General features: G+C 36.6%; 1 protein-coding gene across 1 annotated transcript; it reads right to left on the reverse strand.

Annotated features, from left to right (window-relative positions):
• Nucleotides 1-5,500: 5,500 nt before the first annotated feature.
• On the reverse strand, nt 5,501-16,167 carry LOC104228892 (B3 domain-containing transcription factor VRN1-like). Its single transcript, XM_070168219.1, has 7 exons — nt 15,952-16,167; nt 14,240-14,822; nt 7,164-7,358; nt 6,890-7,068; nt 6,371-6,794; nt 6,083-6,267; nt 5,501-5,965 (listed from the first exon to the last, which is right to left on the reverse strand). The coding sequence occupies exons 2-7, from the start codon at nt 14,781-14,783 to the stop codon at nt 5,714-5,716; spliced, it is 1,779 nt and encodes a 592-aa protein (XP_070024320.1). The 5' UTR covers nt 14,784-14,822; nt 15,952-16,167; the 3' UTR covers nt 5,501-5,713.
• Between the last annotated feature and the right edge of the window lie 3,651 nt (nt 16,168-19,818).

Here is a 19,818-nt window from a genome sequence, read left to right on the forward strand (position 1 = left end):
TTTGCTCTCACGACAATTAAAAAAATATGTTGCATGAATTTAGGATTTTATTCTGCTATTAGGAATTAATTAAATCATATTTGGAATGAAAATCACAAAAAAATATTATTTTTGGTAATTTTGTCATTTTTATTGTTTGATGGTTGATTTTGTTTAATTAATATTTGATATTGTGTGTTAATTATTGCTAAAAATCAATTAATGTCTGTGTGATATAATTTTTATTTTTAGGATTTTTGTAAATTCGGAATTTAAACTAGGAATTAAAAAGGAAAAGAACAAAAATAGAAAAGAAATTTGGACTGGGCCATTCCTTTTTTGGGCCAAAATCAGGCCCAAACAAGACCTATACCCGGTAAACCTTCAGCTCTCAAAGACGCCTTAGACGACGTCGTTTCAAGACCGGCGAATCTCGACCGTTCATCCATCCTCATCTAACAGTCCAAGATCTCACCCCATAACCCGACTCGCTTACCCGGATCGATCCAGTCCCTCATTAAAACCAAACGACCCCGTTTCTACACCAAACGACCCCGTCCCGTCCTTCACCAATTAATCCGAGCCGTTAAGATCATTTGATCTAACCGCTCAAATTAATTGTCACATTTAATATACCCAAAAATCCCCAAACCCCTTTACCCGTTTCATTCCCAAACACCCCCCCCTTCGTCTCTGAAAGAGACGAACCAAACGACCTCGGAACCCTAGTGCCGCCTTTCCACCCCCTCACCATAAACCTGGCGGCAACGATGCCGGTGACCACCAAATTAACACCCCTAGTGCACCTCGACCCCCTGGATACGAATCTACAAACCGTTTGGCTCGAATCAACCTACATCATCTCGACCTCAACCTATACTAACCGACCCCAAATTCACACCAGTTACTCCCCTGACCTCCCTCGTGACCAAACCAAGCCTGGTTTGGTTCGAATCGAACCAGAAAAGCTCGAAGCCCTAATCTGAGCCCTAAGAACCCTAGAAGTCCAAGAACCAGGAATTTGTCCAAATTAGCAGAGGGTGTGGGGTCTAATAGACCTTAGTCGAAGTGTTCTCCATTGAGAACACTTGATTAAGGTCTATTCGACCTCAAAAAGGTCGAGTTTGAGTTCAGACCTGGGTCATCTAGTTTACTTGAGGTATTCTTTTTTCCCTTTCTGTTTGTTCTATTTTTTGTTTGTTTTGTTATTCGTTTGTGTGGTTAGAATGATTTTATTTCCAATTTCTGTGCTTTGTTCTTCTTCTTCTCCAAATCAGACCTATTATTTGGTCGAAATTTTCGTCTGTTCAGTGTTAAGTGTATGTGTTAAACTATATAATCGATTGGAATAAGTTTGGTCGATTAATTATTTTTCAGGGTAATTCCCTATTTTGTCAGTACAACTTGAATCACCTATGTGTACTGTTCGATTCTGATCATTAGCTATTGACTTATATGGTGTAATTCATATAGTCGATTGGATAAATGTCGTCAATTAGTTTTAACAGGTTGGGATGTTAGAAACCTGCAAATTGTTCAGTTTTAATGGTCTGTCAGTTTAATACTAGTATACCACTAAGCTAATGAATAAAATAGGGATCAATAGTGGGAGTGATAAAATGTTAAGTGCCTTTAGTGGCTGAAAATCAGAAATAGCATGGGGTTTAATTTTAAAATAGAAATGGCCAGTTAAAAGACAAACATGTTTTTGAATTAACTAGTGAAAAAGGTACTACTTGAGTTGGCTTAGTGACTTTACTGGTGGAAATCAGTAACAACATGGGTTTAATGATAAAAAGGTAGAAATGCACATGAGGAGGGAATAAAACAGGCTGAAAGTGAAATGTTTGAACAAAAAAAAAGAATGGCCAATTCTAGTCTTTAAATAGACTGGATTTTGGACGAGAGGGGGTGGTTAGAACCTAAGGGAATCTATTTTTGAACTAGTGAAGAGAGCTCATTTCTTGACTTCAATCCTAGATAGACAATAAACAAAAAAAAAGCAAAAGAAAAACCTCTGTTGTTCCATTGAAGATGAGAAAATTCTGCTTTCTTTCACTATTTGAAATCAGCACTAACTGCTATTGTTCCATTGAAGCTTCAAGCTTCTTTCTTTGAGTGTTCGAAAATCAGAAACTATTGTTCCACTGTTGTTTCGGATTCACCTGTTTCTGCCTGTGATTAACATTGGTATTTCCGGGTCTCAACTGAGTCTCCCGAGTCTGTTTTGGTTGGATATTGGTACTGTTTCATTGGTTTATTTCTGGTTTGTTCACTGGGATTTATTCTGCTTGGTTGTTACTGTTGTTGTTGTTGTTGTTGTTGTTATTTGCTGTGACACTACTGCTGCTTCTACTGATCTTCATCTTCTTTCCTTGCTTTCCAAATGCCAGGTACACAAACTGATACACTGGTACATCTTGTAAGCTACTCGAAGCATGAATGCAAAAAATGGAAAAGATTTGAAGCTGTAGTTTAATGTAGTCTTTTCTTTCTTTTACTGTCTGTACTTAGAACTTTCTATGCGCTGCCCATGTAAACTCTGGTTATATACTGAATCTTGGTTGTATATATGTTAGCTAGTTGCCTTCACTAGAATCAGGTAATTGTTGTTTATGTATAACATGGGCACTATCCTATAGCAGTTTAAGTTGTAAACTTCTTCCCCGTAGGCTTTTAGTTTAAAAGGACTAATAGTGTAGTTGTAACATTCTGCTAGTTCAATTTGTTCGATTAAACAGCATGTTCCAACTACACATCAGGCCTTAGGTTGATTACTCAATAGTTCAAACTATTTTAATTAACAACTTGCTCATCTAAATTCGTAAAAAAAAACGGGTTTCATTAGGTATCACTTTCATTTCGGATTCTTAAAGTTTGAACATGTGTAGAATCATTCAGCTAAGCCCAACATCTGAATAAGGATGGCACAGGTCCAGTTTTACCCCTTATACATTGGACCTGGGCCCATAATTGTTAACCGACTGCCCTTATTGTATCGTTTTCAGATTTAACGACTCACTTTCGAAACTCAACTATAATAACTCGTGAGCATGTAAATAAGTTAGAACTCTTTTTCTTTCATTATAGAAACGAACGAAATAGAAAACATAGTCACTATAGGTCAATCCTTTTAAAAAAATAAAAATGAGGCATGCCTTGCCAAACAAAAATGCACAAGCTGCGGGGCCCTCTATACGTGTTTGTAAAGTTGCTTAGACTCCGGGACGGACCGTTTAGCAAAGTTTCACGGCCTTGCCCAACATAACGATACGCCAATCACTTAGGGCGCGTCTTTAATAAAATTACTTCCCTAAGTATGGGTGTGCATTTATGCAACCCAAATCCAAATCTCAACAGAGTTGAAACGTGTCTATGACCACGGGTGCATTGATTGTGACGAGGTTCGAGATACGTTTTCACGACGTTGCAATTCTATAAAAAATAATAATAATAATAAAAGCGGTCTAAACTTAATAAAAGCACACAAGTTATAACATGTATTAAAATTAGATATTTAGCCATTATAACAATTTAAGCGACCGTGCTAGAACCACGGGATCCGTGGGTGCCTAACACCTTCCCTCAGGTCAACAGAATTCTTTACTTAGAATTTCTGGTTCGCAGACTTCATTTGGAAAGTCGAAAATTTCCTCGATTTGGGATTCAAGATAAACTGGTGACTTGGGACACTAAAAGCCAAACCTTTCCCAAGTGGCGACTCTGAAATAAATAAATAATTTAATTTTCGAATAATGTCACTTAAATTGGAAAAACTCCATCACGCATTTACCCTTCGGGGTAGGCGCGCAAAAAGGAGGTGTGACAATCATGATGTTGTTGCGCGAAGCTTGTTGTTCCAATGCTTCTGTTGCTTTTGTTTCACATTCGTAGTGCACATTTCGCCTTCACGTTTGTGAATATTGTTCTGTTTAAAAATCTTTAGTTTTCTGTGAATTTAGATGGAGAATTTAGTTTGAGAAGATGGAAAATGGTAAAAAGAATGTGGGTATGGATAAAATGTGGGTGGGACTGAGGGGTTAGGAGAGAGAAATGTGCAGATTCCTTTAATTAAGGAGTAAATAATGTACAATTAATTATACCCTTAATTAATTATGGTATAGAATTAGTAATTTGGTATACTAAGTGTAATTAAGTCAAACCTTAAACATTGAGGGTAATAAGGTTTCTTATGTGGCATAGAAATGTAAAAATTCCTTTTTATAAGCCCATAAGTTTAACGACAAGGGTATACTTGAACCAAACTTCTAACGGAGGGCAAATTTAGACATTTTTGCAAAATACAAGAGTATTTTTGGACCTTCTCCTTTCTTTTAAGGGTCATGTTTTCCAAATTCATATTGGTACATATTTTTTTTTTCTGCTTCTTATGCATCTAAATATTCTGTCAAAAAAATACATTGAATAATTTGAATTGCACATGAATTTTCATACTTTCTAATGTTTTCAAGCATCTAAGTACATTGAAGTAGTCATTCATGGATTAATTTATTTTGATATCAATCAATAAGTTATCAACTTCCAAAATCAAGTTTTAACTGTTCTACATTTTTATTATCCTTTTAAATTAAAATTTAAATAGAATACAAGAAAATAACAACAACAACAACAACCCAGTGTAATCCCACAAGTGGGGTATGGGGAGGGTAATATGTACGCAGACTTTACCTCTACTTTATGAAATTGTACTAAGGCTGTTAACACCGATCCTTACTATTGCTAGAAACATTTTTCCTTTTCATTTTTTGAGAAGTTTATCTTGATAGCATTCTTCGGGAAGGTTTACCCCAAGATGACCAAACTAGATTCAATGTGGTGTTTGTTTAAAAAAAATGTTGAACTTCTTTTCTGAATTCTTTTTCAATTTTCCAAACTTTCACTAGTTCTGGATAAGTCGATACATCCCTACAACCATGACTTCCTTAAGAAAAATGACCTAAAACCACATAGAGCTGTAGATCAGATGTGTATGTTTAACTAGAGGTGGCATAATGGTTAAAAGAAAATAAGTCCTGACCCATATTATCCATCAAAAAACGAGTTGGATAATGAACCATTTAAAAACAGGTCGAATATGGATAAAGAACCATATTGTCCATTTAGAAAATAGTTAACCAAATGGATAACTAATGTGTTTAACTTTTACATTTGTAAAGCCTCAAATTTGAGGATTCGAGTTCCTCAAATTTGGAAGACTAGGAATTCTCTCATAAGTGATCATATTTAAGAAGCCATGGATAATATGGATACCCATATTATCCGCTAGATAAACCCGGGTTTATCCGTCTCAAATATGGGTCGGCTCGAATAATTTATCCGTTTTTTTATATTACCAGTTTTGACCCATCCGACCCGACCCGACCTGCTCGTTTGCCACCCCTATGTTTAACTGTGAAAGTATTGCTATGTGACAGTGTCCATCCCTAGCTTGAAAAGCTTGACTTTTGGTTCCATGAGATTTAAGTTTGTTTTCACTAGCATAACGCTATATACAACCACATAGAGTTGCATTCTATACAATACATTCTATGCAACAGGGAGTCGAGCAAGCTCCACTCTTTACAAAAAGTTAAGTTTACAAAATCAAATACACCAAAAGGCAGGGAGAGTAATATACATTTTTTTTCCATCCCTTTCAAAAAGAAGCAACTAAAATAGACTAGTTAAACAAAACATTCATAGGAGTTTAAAGTACTAAACAAGTGGAACCATCTTACATACCTTCCGCAGAAGTAAATATGATGACATTAAACAAAAGTTTGGCTCTACTAACCATTTCGAAGACACAAACATCACCTACTTTTAGGTTATTGTCCAGCACAAACTCCTTCCAACCAGAGGTCAACTTAGCGTTAAATGTTCCAAGAATGCATTTTACAGCCCATGATTTCTTGCTTGAAACTTGAAGCACCACATCACTATGTCTAGTGGCAAAAAATTTCTTAGCTCTTGACAGCGTTATGGACTGTCAATTTGAAGCATGCATTATTATACAGAACATAAGATTCATCATTAATCATGGATTAGCTTTAGGTCACTAAAATATTCAACTTCACGAGACATTCAAGAATAGCTATCTTACCAATTGCATCGGGCCGCTGGCAGAAGACACATATGATGGTTGTATGAAACATATGAAGAATGGATTTTCAGATGTATAAGCTTTTGCTCTTTGATATGCTAAGACTATTTCTTTGGCCACCGCACTGCCATTACAAGAAGACTTGGATTGTTGCACATGCTTCCTAGTATCTTCACTGAGTTCTTCTGCAGAAAATCAAGCCAACACGAGAACATTTAACGATCAAGAGAGTACATTTAGTAGATTTTAAAAATTAACGCAATGATTTTCTCTGTACATCAGAATCACCTTTAATTTTTGAAGTGAATCCATCTGAATCTCCTTTCTTCTTCTTTTCAAGATTCAATTTCCTGTTGCGAACTATTTTGGATTGAGAACATGGAACCGAATTCTCAGTCTTGATAATCTTGTTTTTACTATCAGAAACTCCTGCCAATTTTCCATCTATCTTATGTATTGCTTTGCTCTCAGTTGCACGGAATATAGTGATATCTAAAGTGGGTTCAGTGCCCTTAATCAATTCAAATACACAAACATCACCAAATTTTAACTTATTGTCCAGTACAAATGCCTTCCAAGAGAAACAAATTTTTGTTTTTGATATACCCAGGGCGTATTTGACAGGCCAAGACCCTCTTCCAGGAACACGAAGCACTAATAAATTGCCACATTCCTCCGGGAAATATTTCCTAGCAAATAAGAACGCTATGTGCTGCCAAAAGAGATGGACAAAGTAAAATGGCATGCACCCATATGGATTGAATACAGATTAAAGTATGGGGAAAGTCTATAAAGTTTATAGCTTACTAGATTGTATGGTTTCGAGACGTATGATGGTTGCATAAAATATATAACAAATGGATTCTCAGATTTGAAAGCTTTTGCTCTTTGATATGCTATAGACCTCTCTTTGTCCAATACTGTCTTGTTCTTAGCATAAACCCCCTTGGATTGTTGCTTGTGCATCCTGCAACTTTCTCCGCTTCCTTCAAACAGAAACTCGAAATCAATGTATTACTACTAAATTGTCATGTAAGCAAATGATCAATTCTGTTAGTAAGCCAGAATAAACCTTTCTTACTTTTGGTTTTTCTTGTGAAAGAAGGTGAAGCTACATGCTCTTGTGTGTTTTCCACCTTGATACTTTTGGTGTGAATGTCAATTGAGACATCATCCTCTATCTCCTCTTCTGGTCCTTTTGTTTTGCTGCTCTTTCCTAACGGGTAATGGCCCAAAATCTCAACAGAATGCTCAATCCCAGTGCCTTCCCCATGTTCTTCTGAAGATATTCGAGCCAATATAACCTCATCAAAATGATCAAGAAAACTGACTATAAAATGGAACACTAAAATGTAAGTTTCTGAATATTTTATAGAGAATCCAATTTATCACCTTTACTATTTGAACCGGAGCCATATGAACCTCCTCTTTGCTGCTTTAATTTCTTGGTCTGAACAATTTTGGATTGAGAACATGGAACAAAATTATCAGTATTGTTAATCTTGTTTTTACAATCACAAACCCCTGGCTCTTCGCGAGCTATCTTATGCATTGGTGTGCTCCCAGCTGCTGGAAATATAGTAACATCCATCAAGAGCTTACTGCCCTTAATCACTTCAAATACACAAACATCACCAAATTTTAACTTATTGTCCAGCACGAATTCCTTCCAATAAACATTAGCATTTGCTGTTCCGATAGTATGTGTGACAGACCAAGATCCACCTTTCGAAAAAGTGGTACAGGTATTTCAATTCTCGGTTATGTGGATTCTGACTATGCAGGAGATCTTGACAGAAGAAGGTCCACAACTGGATACATCTTTACCCTCGTTGGCAGTGCCGTCAGTTGGAAGTCGACTTTGCAGTCGATTGTCGCTTTGTCTACGACAGAAGCAGAATACATGGCAGCAGCGGAGGCGGTAAAGGAAGCTATCTGGTTGAAAAGTTTAGTAGCGGAATTGAGTTTGGTTCAGCTGGAATCAACTCTTAGATGTGATAGTCAGAGTGCTATTCATCTAATGAAAAATCAGAGATTTCATGAGCGCACTAAACACATTGATGTCAGATTTCATTTTATTCGAGATGTTATTGATGAGGGAACTATCAAGGTCGTGAAGGTTATCACAGATGATAATGCTGCAGACATGTTGACCAAGATAGTCCCGCTCGCTAAGTTTGCACACTGCAAGGACTTGGCGGGGGTGTGCATCAACTGATGCAACTCCGAAGAGAACAGTTGCTAGGTGGAGGTGGCATGTTCAACAATGGTTTGATTCTTCTTGTTTCTTACAACGGGGTTGCCCAGTAAGCTTAGAAGTTTTGGCCAGAGTTGTTCACACGCTCGAAACGCAAACCAAGGTGGAGATTGAAAATGTTGGTTTATGTTTAGTTAACAATGGCATGCTGAAAATGTTGGTTTATGTTTAGTCAACAATGGCATGCCAATTGGAAGAGTTGGTGGAAAGAGTTGGTGTGGATGCTAGGAGGAAGCTTCCTCCTTTGATGTCACCCATGACATCAAGAGGAGGTAGTTTGATGTCACCAATGACATCAAGAGGAGGTCTTTACCTCTATAAATAGATGCACTCCTTCATTTGTAGAAACCATCCCAAAAATAATACAACACATTGTAGTGAGTAGAGAGTTAAGAGAGAAATTCTCTTAAGTGTAATTGGGAACTCTCCCCTTCCTTTGTTAATATTAAAAAGGCAACTGTTCTCTGGTGGACGTAGGATTATTTTGATCCGAACCACGTTAAATCTTGTGTTCTTTCTTTTACGTTTCCGCTAACAATTGGTATCAGAGCAACAGGATTCTTTAACGATCCAAGGAGGAAGAACAAGCAAAGATGAGTTCCATGAAGTTTGAAATTGATAGATTCAGTGGACGCAACAACTTCAATATCTGGAAGATCCAGATGATGGCGTTACTGCGGAGGGAAGGTTCAATCCATGCTATTGACGGAAAGTATCCTAAGGATATATCAGCTCCCGACAAGGAGAAGATTGAAGGGGATGCATTGAGTGCAATCCAACTATCCCTTGCACCTAACGTGCTTTGTGAAGTGAGTACGGGTACCGAAGAGACGACCAAACAGTTATGGGAAAAGTTAGAAGGCTATACCAAGATCGATCAGTGACAACAAGGATGTTGTTACAACGGCGTCTTCACACATTTAAGATGGGGTCAGGTACTTCGTTACAAGATCATTTAGATGCGTTCAATAAACTTGTCATGGACTTACAGATTGCAGGAATTAAAAAGGAGGAGGAGACGCTTGCATGTGCTTTGCTATTTTCATTGACTTCAGGATATCGTGATATTGAGAATTCAATGATGTATAGCAAGGAGCCTATCAAGCTTGAGCAAGTGCGGCAGGCACTTAACTCTAGTGATGTGCGGAGGCACATTGAAGGAGATAGAGATGACCAGGCAAGTGGGCTCTTTGTGAGAGGCCGGACTAGCCAACAGGGAAAGAGCAAATCAAAGCACAGATCAAAGTCTCGTGTGAACAAGAAGAATACAGAGTGTTGGGGTTGTGGCAAGAAGGGGCACTTTGAACGAGACTGCCCAATGTCAAAGTCCAAGGAAAAGGCGAGTGCATCCACAGTTGAACAGGTACATGATTTTGATAATGATTATGTACTAACAACATCGTGTAATAATAATAGTAGTTATGGAAACAAATGGGTGTTAGACTCTGCTTGCACTCTGCATATGACGTTCCGAAAAGACTGGTTTAGCAGCTATGAGAAAAGTGGAGGAACCGTAGTAATGGGCAATAATGCAACTTGTGCAATAGTTGGCATTGGCTCAGTTCGGGTTCGCTGCCATGATGGAGTCGTGAGGACTATTACACAAGTCCGTCATGTTCCTGATCTGAAGAAGAATTTGATCTCCCTGAGTACTCTGGATGAACAAGGCTACAGGTACATGAGCGAAGCAGGAACTATAAAGGTGACTAAAGGTTCTTTAGTCATGCTGAAAGGCAAGCTTGGAGAACGGCCTTTACACATTGGCCGGAAGCACCATTGTTGGCTCTACAAATGCATCTACAGTGCAGTTATCTAATGATGACAAGGCAAGACTATGGCACATGAGACTGGGTCATATGAGCGCACGTGGACTGGAGATGTTGAGCAATCGTAACCTTTTGGAAGGTGAGAAGATCAGCACACTTGACTTCTGTGAGCACTGCGTTCTAGGGAAGCAAAAGAAGGTCAGCTTCAGCACTGGCAAACACAAGACAAGAGGAGTGCTAGACTACATCCATTCAGATTTATGGGGTCCCTCTAAACTTCCATCGAAGGGCAAAAAGAGGTATCTTCTCACTTTTATTGATGATTTCTCACGAAAGGTTTGGGTGCATTTTTTGAAGGCAAAAAGTGATGCTTTTGAAGCATTTAAAGAGTGGAAGATTTTGGTTGAAAATCAAATGGAGCGGAAAATCAAGTATCTTCGCACAGACAATGGCTTGGAGTTTTGCAATGAAGAGTTTAATGAATTCTGCAAGGTTCATGGGATCTCAAGACATAGGACTGTCAGGCATACCCCACAGCAGAATGGAGTTGCCGAGAGAATGAACAGAACTCTTCTTGAAAAGGCTCGTTGTATGCTCCTACAAGCCAAAATGTCCAAAGTATTTTGGGCTGAAGCAGTTCACACTGCTGCTCATATTGTCAATCGATCTCCAGCATCGGCAATTGACTTTAAGACTCCGAATGAGGTATGGTCAGGTGAACCCTCTAACTATTCATACTTACGAGTATTTGGGTGTCCAGCTTATTATCACGTTAATGAAGGAAAGCTTGAACCAAGGGCTAAAAAGGCCATATTCGTAGGGTATGTGGATGGAGTAAAAGGGTACAAACTTTGGTGTTTGTCTTTACTCAAATTTATAGTTAGTAGAGATGTCACCTTTGATGAATCCTCTATACTTGATCCCCGTAAAGTTTCCGTGGAGTTTTCAGGAAACAAGAACGACGAGCAGGTGGAGCTTCCGGTGGAGCTTGCCAAGGAAAAGGATCAAGAGACTCAGGTTAAAGATGAGTCAGAAGATGTAGACCTTGAAGAACTTGCTGTCAATGAACCATACACAATTGCAAAGGGGAGGGAGAAGAGGCAAACACGAGAACCGGAACGCCTTATAGATCAAGCAAACTTGATTGCATATGCGTTCGTAGCTGCACAAGAAGAGATTAAGGATCTGGAGCCCTCCTCGTATATTGAAGCAACTTCTTGCAAGGATGTTGTACAATGGCGGTTAGCCATGACTGAAGAGATGGAGTCTCTTCACAAGAATCAGACATGGGTCTTAGTGAAAAGACAAAAGGGGAAGAGGACAGTTGGATGCAAGTGGGTCTACCGAAAGAAAGAGGGAATTCCTGAAGTGGAAGATGTTAGGTTTAAGGCGAGATTGGTTGCAAAAGGATTCGGTCAGAAGGAGGGAATTGACTACAATGAAATTTTCTCTCCAGTCGTGAAGCATAGCTCAATTCGCGTGCTACTAGCATTGGTTGCCCAATTTGACTTGGAGCTTCAACAGCTTGATGTCAAAACTGCTTTCTTACACGGTGATCTAGAAGAGACAATCTATATGGATCAGCCTGAAGGTTTCCTAGCTGAGGGAAAAGAAGATCACGTATGCCAACTAAAGAAGTCTTTGTATGGTTTGAAGCAATCCCCTAGACAGTGGTACAAGAGGTTTGATGCATTCATGACTACACATGAATTCTCAAGGAGTGCATTTGATAGCTGTGTGTATCACAAGAAGATGTCTGGTAACTCAATGATTTATTTACTGTTGTATGTTGATGATATGCTTATTGCTGCTAACAACATTACAGAGATAAATGCTTTGAAGAAACTGTTGAGTAAGGAATTTGACATGAAGGATTTAGGAGCTGCAAAGAAAATCCTTGGTATGGAGATTTCAAGAGAAGACGGTGTTGTACATCTTTCTCAGAAGAGGTATATTGAAAGGGTTCTCAAGAGATTCAATATGCATACGTGCAAGCCTGTAAGTACACCATTAGCTCCTCATTTTAAACTTTCAGAGTTACAAATGCCTCAGTCCGAGGATGAGGTGGAGCATATGTCAAAGATTCCTTATGCCAGTGCAGTTGGTAGCATTATGTATGCTATGGTATGCACACGTCCAGATATTGCTCAATCTGTAAGTGTGGTAAGTAGATACATGTCCAGCCCAGGAAAGAGGCATTGGGAAGCTGTCAAGTGGATATTGAGATATCTCAAAGGAGCTTCTGGTGTTGGTCTGACCTTTCGAAAAAGTGGTGGAGGTATTTCAATTCTCGGTTATGTAGATTCTGACTATGCAGGAGATCTTGACAGAAGAAGGTCCACAATTGGATACATCTTTACCCTCGTTGGCAGTGCCGTTAGTTGGAAGTCGACTCTGCAGTCGATTGCCGCTTTGTCTACGACAGAAGCAAAATACATGGCAGCAGCGGAGGCGGTGAAGGAAACTATCTGGTTGAAAGGTTTAGTAGCGGAATTGAGTTTGGTTCAGCTGGAATCAACTCTTAGATGTGATAGTCAGAGTGCTATTCATCTAATGAAAAATCAGAGATTTCATGAGCGCACTAAACACATTGATGTCAGATTTCATTTTATTCGAGATGTTGTTGAAGAGGGAACTATCAAGGTCGTGAAGGTTACCACAGACGATAATGTTGCAGATATGTTGACCAAGATAGTCTCACTCGCTAAGTTTGCACACTGCAAGGACTTGGCGAGGGTGTGCATCAACTGATGCAACTCCGAAGAAAACAGTTGTTAGGTGGAGGTGGTATGTTCAACAATGGTTTGATTCTTCTTGTTTCTTACAACGGGGTTGCCCAGTAAGCTTAGAAGTTTTGGCCAGAGTTGTTCACACACACGCTCGAAACACAAACCAAGGTGGAGATTGAAGGTGTTGATTTATGTTTAGTCAACAATGGCATGCCAATTGGAAGAGTTGGTGGAAAGAGTTGGTGTGGATGCTAGGAGGAAGCTTCCTCCTTTGATGTCACTCGTGACATCAAGAGGAGGTAGTTTGATGTCACCAATGACATCAAGAGGAGGTCTTTACCTCTATAAATAGATGCACTCCTTCAATTGTAGAAACCATCCCAAAAATAATACAACACATTGTAGTGAGTAGAGAGTTAAATGGAGAAATTCTCTTAAGTGTAATTGGGAACTCTCCCCTTCCTTTGTTAATATTAAAAAGGCAACTATTCTCTGGTGGACGTAGGATTATTTTGATCCGAACCACGTTAAATCTTGTGTTCTTTCTTTTACGTTTCCGCTAACAGAGAGATTTCAACTTTATCACCTTTAATTTTTTAGTTGAAACCATATGAAACTTCTCTCCGCTGTTTTAATTTCTTGGTTTGAACTACTTTAGGCTTGGAGTACATGGAACAGAATTATCAGTTTTGAAAATCTTGTTTTTACTATCAGAAATCTCTGGCACTTCTCGGCCATCTGTTTTATACACTCGTGTGCTCCCCAGCTGCTGGAAATATGGTAGCATCTATGAAGAGCTTAGTGCCCTTAATCACTTAAAAATATAAACATCACCAAATTTTAACTTGTTGTCCAGCACGAATGCCTCCCCTGCCGGGGACATGAAGAACTAAATCACCATAGTTCTCGAGGAAATACTTCCTATCAAATTTCAAAGGTATGGACTGCCAAAGGAGATGGCTCAGTACATTGATTTTTAGCTTGTAGCTTACCAGTTTGAAAGGAGAGTAGACGTGTGATGGTTTGCATAAAAGATACAATAAATGGATTCTTAGATTTAAAAGCTTTTGCTCTTTGATATGCTTGTCCCACTCTTTGTCCATTTCTATCTTGTTCAAACATTAAATTAAGATCATTGTTTTAATACTAAATGGAGTAAATTATATACAACTGACAGTGTGAAGATTATTTACACCGTCAATGTAGTATAACCTGTGACAGTAAGCAGTTACCATTTCATCGAGTTACTAAGATACCTATCATAAAGATTTACCAGTAATTACCTAATAAGTGACTTGATATTGTGTAAATATATTTGACACCATCAGTGCATAGAACTTAGACTTTATTAAATTATTATTTTTCAGTTCAGTTCATAGCCAAAAACAGCAGATAAAATACTCACTTTGGCCCTCTCTTGAGAAAGAGGGTGAAGCTACATCCTCTTGCAACTTCTCAACCTTGATTCTTTTGACATGCACGTCAACTGAAACATCATGCTCCGCATCCCCTTCTTGTCTTTTTCTTTTGCTGCATTGTCCTAACGGACAATGGCCTGGGTTTTCAACAGAACGCTCAACCACATCTGGAATTTTTGCTTTCGCTTTCTGGCTTCTTGGAATATCCTCTACGATCTCTACAGAATCATCCGACCCGGACTGGTCTCTTTTTGGTACATGGTGTGTTTCATGGCAATGGAAAATGGGAGTGTGTATACCATGTGCAGAACTGTATGGATATTCAATTTCTGATGCACTCAAATCAAATATACTGACATTAAAATGGGAACGAGCATTGTATCCAAACATCAAAAAGTGCCCGCAGCTTATTGAATAGAAGTCTCTGAAATCTTGCCATCCAATGCCTAGACAAATTTGGCCATGAGAAAGAACCACTTCAACCTCCCATACTTCTCCAGTGGGAACCTCAAGATACACAGGGTTTAGCATGTTCTTGCAATATTTGCTGGCAAAGTCTTCCGGAATCCTCTGCGTGCAAAGGAGATCTGAGCTCAGTTTCATACATCTCGAATTACAGTAAAATATGCCTGTTTTCTCGAGAAAATCCTGCAATATACTTGCATAGTGTATTCTCTGTTCTTTCAGAAATAACTATCAAAAGAAAAATATCCACAGTAATCTAATTAGGCCAACTAGAAAAGATAGTGGATATTTTGGATGTAATTAACATGTGAATTGTGCTATCTCAGTTGTACTATAGATTAGGTGACAGATATGATTTCATTCTTCTATATCAGACTATCTAAGCAAGACGTGTGTGAAAATAAAATAACGTATTCCTATAAGATTAACTATATATCTTCATAAAGTTGCTCATTCATGCTATTAGTGAAGCCTTAACCCCTTAATGTAGCTACCTGACTCTTCCATCGAAGTCTACACTTAAAATTGACAATGAATTCCTATAACTTGTAAAAAAACATAGGCCTAAATTTGTTAACGACCTGTGTTAGTTTCTCCACTATACTCTTTTCCCAACTTTTATATAACTTATTTCTCATTTTGTATCTTTGTCAGCAGACTGGCCCACAAGTTTTTTCTAACAGATCTGCAACTACTAGCCATGGGAAGTTAAATTGTATTTCTCTTTATTCAAACCAAATATTTGTAAATTCAGCGTCATTAGAAGCCTATATTCAAATTAGAGAAATAAAAAACTCTAAACATTTTCAGTAATACTATTTCCTTTTTACTAAGTTGAATGCACTTTTCTATACATGGAAACAATTTAACTTTGAACTTTCCCTTTTAGTCCTAATGACATGCTTGTATAGCCACAAAAATTAAATGAAATTTAGTACCACAAGTTTCAAAAGTTTTTATTTTTCTTCAAATTCTGTAGCAAGTACAACACTTCGGCCCAAATAGTCTGAGAGGGGATTTATTTAACTCCAAGGAACTAAATCTCTATTTTGCTTTGCGTGAAGTCAAGACATAAGATCACAGGTGAAATAAGAAGAACTAAATGATACAAAAAGAAATTGATAGCAGATGCATGTATACCAAAATCTTAGGTTCAACACACATAAGACATAGATTACAAATAGCAGCAAAAGAAGGAAAAAAAGGAAGAAGGAAGAAGGAAGAAAGTGATTACTAGACGGCAGCATTAATATAATCTTGAAGAACTTTGGTTGCGGAATTTTAGCAGTAGAAGATTTCCAATGGGAAGAGCCTTCGCCACTTTGCAATTGGGGCTTAGCTGCCATGACTGATCTAATTTGGAAGTTGGTACTATGTGATAGTAGAGCAACAGAGTTAGTTCTCTTTGTTTCTTAATTAATTAATGCTTAATAGGTAGGTAAATAGAGATATTATGATCCTTGATGTGATAGATTAACCCAGGATCGAGGAGACAAATAAATCTAATCCATATATATATATATATATATATATATATATATATAAAGGAAGGCCAACAAAAGTTGAGTTGGCAGCTCTCTTGAAGTCACCATTAACATTTATCGTTTTTAGCATCTTTTTGCCATTCTTTCCCCTTATTACTTCTTTTTCCTATTTAAAAACCGGTTGATGTCATATTCTTTTCGGTTCACAACAAGTGATCAATTTATTTTTAGCACGTCTGTTAAGAAAATATTACATTATATACAAAAATACCTATTATGACTAAATTACCCCTAATTAAATATTTACTATGAAGGGTAAAAAAACATTTTAGGGATATGTATATAGAGGTTATTTATAAAAATAAATTGAACTCTTTCTTGATTACATGATTTGAAACTTATTTTGAACCAAAATAAAAAAGCAAATTGATCACTTGCTAATTCAGAATTCCAAACGTTGCATCTTTAGCCAAAAGTTACCTCTTTAATTTTTAAATAATTACACTTTAAATGCCTTTTTAACAGATTTTACAAAGAGTCCAAGCGTTGCCTCTTTCGCCAAAAGTTTCCTCTTCAATTCCTAAATAACTACACCTTAAATGCCTTTTGCAGACTTTACAAAGATATTTCGAAATCCACTACCCAATATTATTTATCCATATTTTCCAAAGATGTTTTGGTAACTTATTATTATGGACCGGAGGAAGTATTTGTCTTCGACATCCCTGCAATAACCTCTTTCACTTTCTCATGTTCAAGTAATCAATGGGTTCTGGCGTGGACACCACTTATATGCAATTTCTCGACAGTCATCATTTTTGACTGAACAGGATGTCTGCACTACTTGAAATTAAGGATGTTTAAATTTCTCAAGTTGAAAAAAGTTGGGTGTAAATATCATTCACCGACAAAAAATCCTTCCTCGTATTCTATGGTAGTATAAATTTTTTTTTTGAAGTCACATGTTTTTTTAGTTTTTTATCTGCCACGTATATTTTTCGCTTTCTCACATGTATTACTTCAGTAAATGCACACATGATAATTAAGTTCGTCTAAGCTATACTTAAAAAATATTTATCTTTTTAATTTCATCGTTACATATTCTATGTCGACTAAATTTATAAAAAAGATTATTGTAAGTATCATTTATAACCGTGGAAAGTGCGAAAATAACGAAATTTATAAAGATATTATTTGACGACGCAAGTGCGAGCTACTTAACTAGTTACTTATAAGTGGCTTTTGGTTCATCATCATAAGTTGCCGCCATTTCTACGAAGACGGAAAAATCAACATCACATTAGAGATATTAGTAGTACTCCCTCCCTTAAGTTTTACTTGTCACGTTTTAATTTTGGTTAATCAAACTACATAAACTTTGATTAATATTATATATATATTACCATATTGATATGAGAAAATAAGGGTGTACAAACCGAACCGGAAAACCGCACCAAACCGAAAAGTCAAACCAAACCGATTAAAAAATCCGACTAGGTTTGGTTTGATTTGGTTTGGTATTGAGCAAAAAAATCCGAACCAACCCGGCACATAAATATATAATTTTTATATAGAATTTACTTTAAAAAATGTCTAGAAATATTTGGGATTCTCTTGCGTGATATAATATTTAATAGTATACTAAGTGCTACATATTTATTAACCTTAAATAATGGGTTGTATGATCACTTTCTCATCAAGTATTACTGAAATGCGTCAATCTCTTTGTTCTTTCATATTCATATCATATGTTAACATCTATTAAATTATTATATCTTTTCGGATGTGAAGTGATCATTATTATTTAGGTATCATATTTATTTTTATGTTTAATTACTAAATTCGGTTAACCTTGAAAGTGTGCATCAACGAAACATTATTGTCAGACGACTAAAAAAATAACTATTATATATTACTAAGAAAATTCTCTCGTAAGAATATTTTAATAGATAATATATTTGTCAATTTTTTATATTTTTATAAACATATATTTACTTATTAAAAAATTTACAAAGTAAGATCGAAATAATATTTAAGTAACAAAAAAACCCGAAAAATCCGACAAAACCGAACCAATCCAAACCGATATAGTTGGTTTGATTTGGTTTTGATAAAACCCGAACCAACCCGGTTCATGTACACCTCAAGAGAAAAATATAATTACAAATTATAAAACTTTTTATATAGTTTCTGAATTTTTAAATTTTAATTTTACAATATTAAGAAAATATAATACTTCCTCTGTCATATTGTATTTCTCTTTTACATGCCCCTTAAGAATTATTAATTAGAAAATGGATTTAACTATTCTACTCTTATTTATAATCTCTCGTCATTAAATATTTATTCTACTTATGTGTTATTTCCATCTTCAAGCACAATTATTATTAAGGGTAAAAAAGAGTAAAAAACAATCAATTTTGTTTTGAACTTCTAAAATGACAAATAATTTGAGACAACTATTTTTAGTAACCACGATTATTAATATGAGTCGGAGGTGGTACAATTTAGCTTAAAAGATTAGTCAATTTGATTCACAAAAAACGAAACGTGATAAGTAAAAGTGAACAAAGGGAGTAATTGTTTGAGAAACTAACCCTCTATAGCCCCTCAAAAATTTAATAGCCCATATTTTTTCCCATTGACACGAAATGGCCCTCCGACCCAAACATATTACATCTATTATCCCGAAATATCTATTGTATATTTTTTGTATAGTGACAGTCTATTATATATATTTTTTATATAATGACAGTCTATTTTGTATATATTTTGTATAGTGACAGTCTATTTTGTATATGTTTTGTATAGTGACAGTCTATTGTATATAAATTGTATAGTGACAGTCTATTTAGTATATTTGTGTATATTGACATTCTACAACAACAACAACAACAACAACCCAGTATAATCCCACTAGTGGCGTCTGGGGAGGGTAGTATGTACGCAAACCTTACCCCTACCCTGGGTAGAGAGGTTGTTTCCAAATAGACCCCCGACATTCTTTCCTCCAAGAACTCCCCACCTTGCTCTTGGGGTGACATTCTATTTTGCATATTTTGTATAGTGACAGTCTATTTAGTATATTTTTTGTATAATGACATTCTATTTTAATTTTGTATATATTTTGTATAGTAATAGTCTATTGTATATAAATTATATATTAATAATTTATTTTGTATAGTGACAGTCTATTTTGTATATATTTTGTAATATATCAATATTCAAAAGAAATGCTCTCCGGTCTAATACATAATCTAAATATGTAAGATGTAGGGTCTACCTCTACATTTGTCAAACTTTTGGGACTACTACTTGATTTGGAGTGATTTTTTTCCTTGTCTTTAAGTTGAAGGTTTCAAGAATTGAATACAAGATTTGTCAAATCTCAGCAGTTGCGGTATTAATACTAATGGTGTACAGGCTCCAGGTTCGACCTTATCGCAAATCGTGAAATCGAAATCAAAACCCAGTCAATCTAACCCACTGTGCTCGATCTCATTGGCTTCAGATCTAGACGGAAACTCACACACCGGGAACCCTCCATTAAATCCGACGACTCTTTCTTCTCGTTTTATTAACTATTTTTGGGGCTTTTGATATTATAAACAACCTTG

This window comes from Nicotiana sylvestris, chromosome 2 (genome assembly GCF_000393655.2).
Source record: "Nicotiana sylvestris chromosome 2, ASM39365v2, whole genome shotgun sequence".
NCBI classification, from domain to species: Eukaryota; Viridiplantae; Streptophyta; class Magnoliopsida; order Solanales; family Solanaceae; genus Nicotiana; species Nicotiana sylvestris.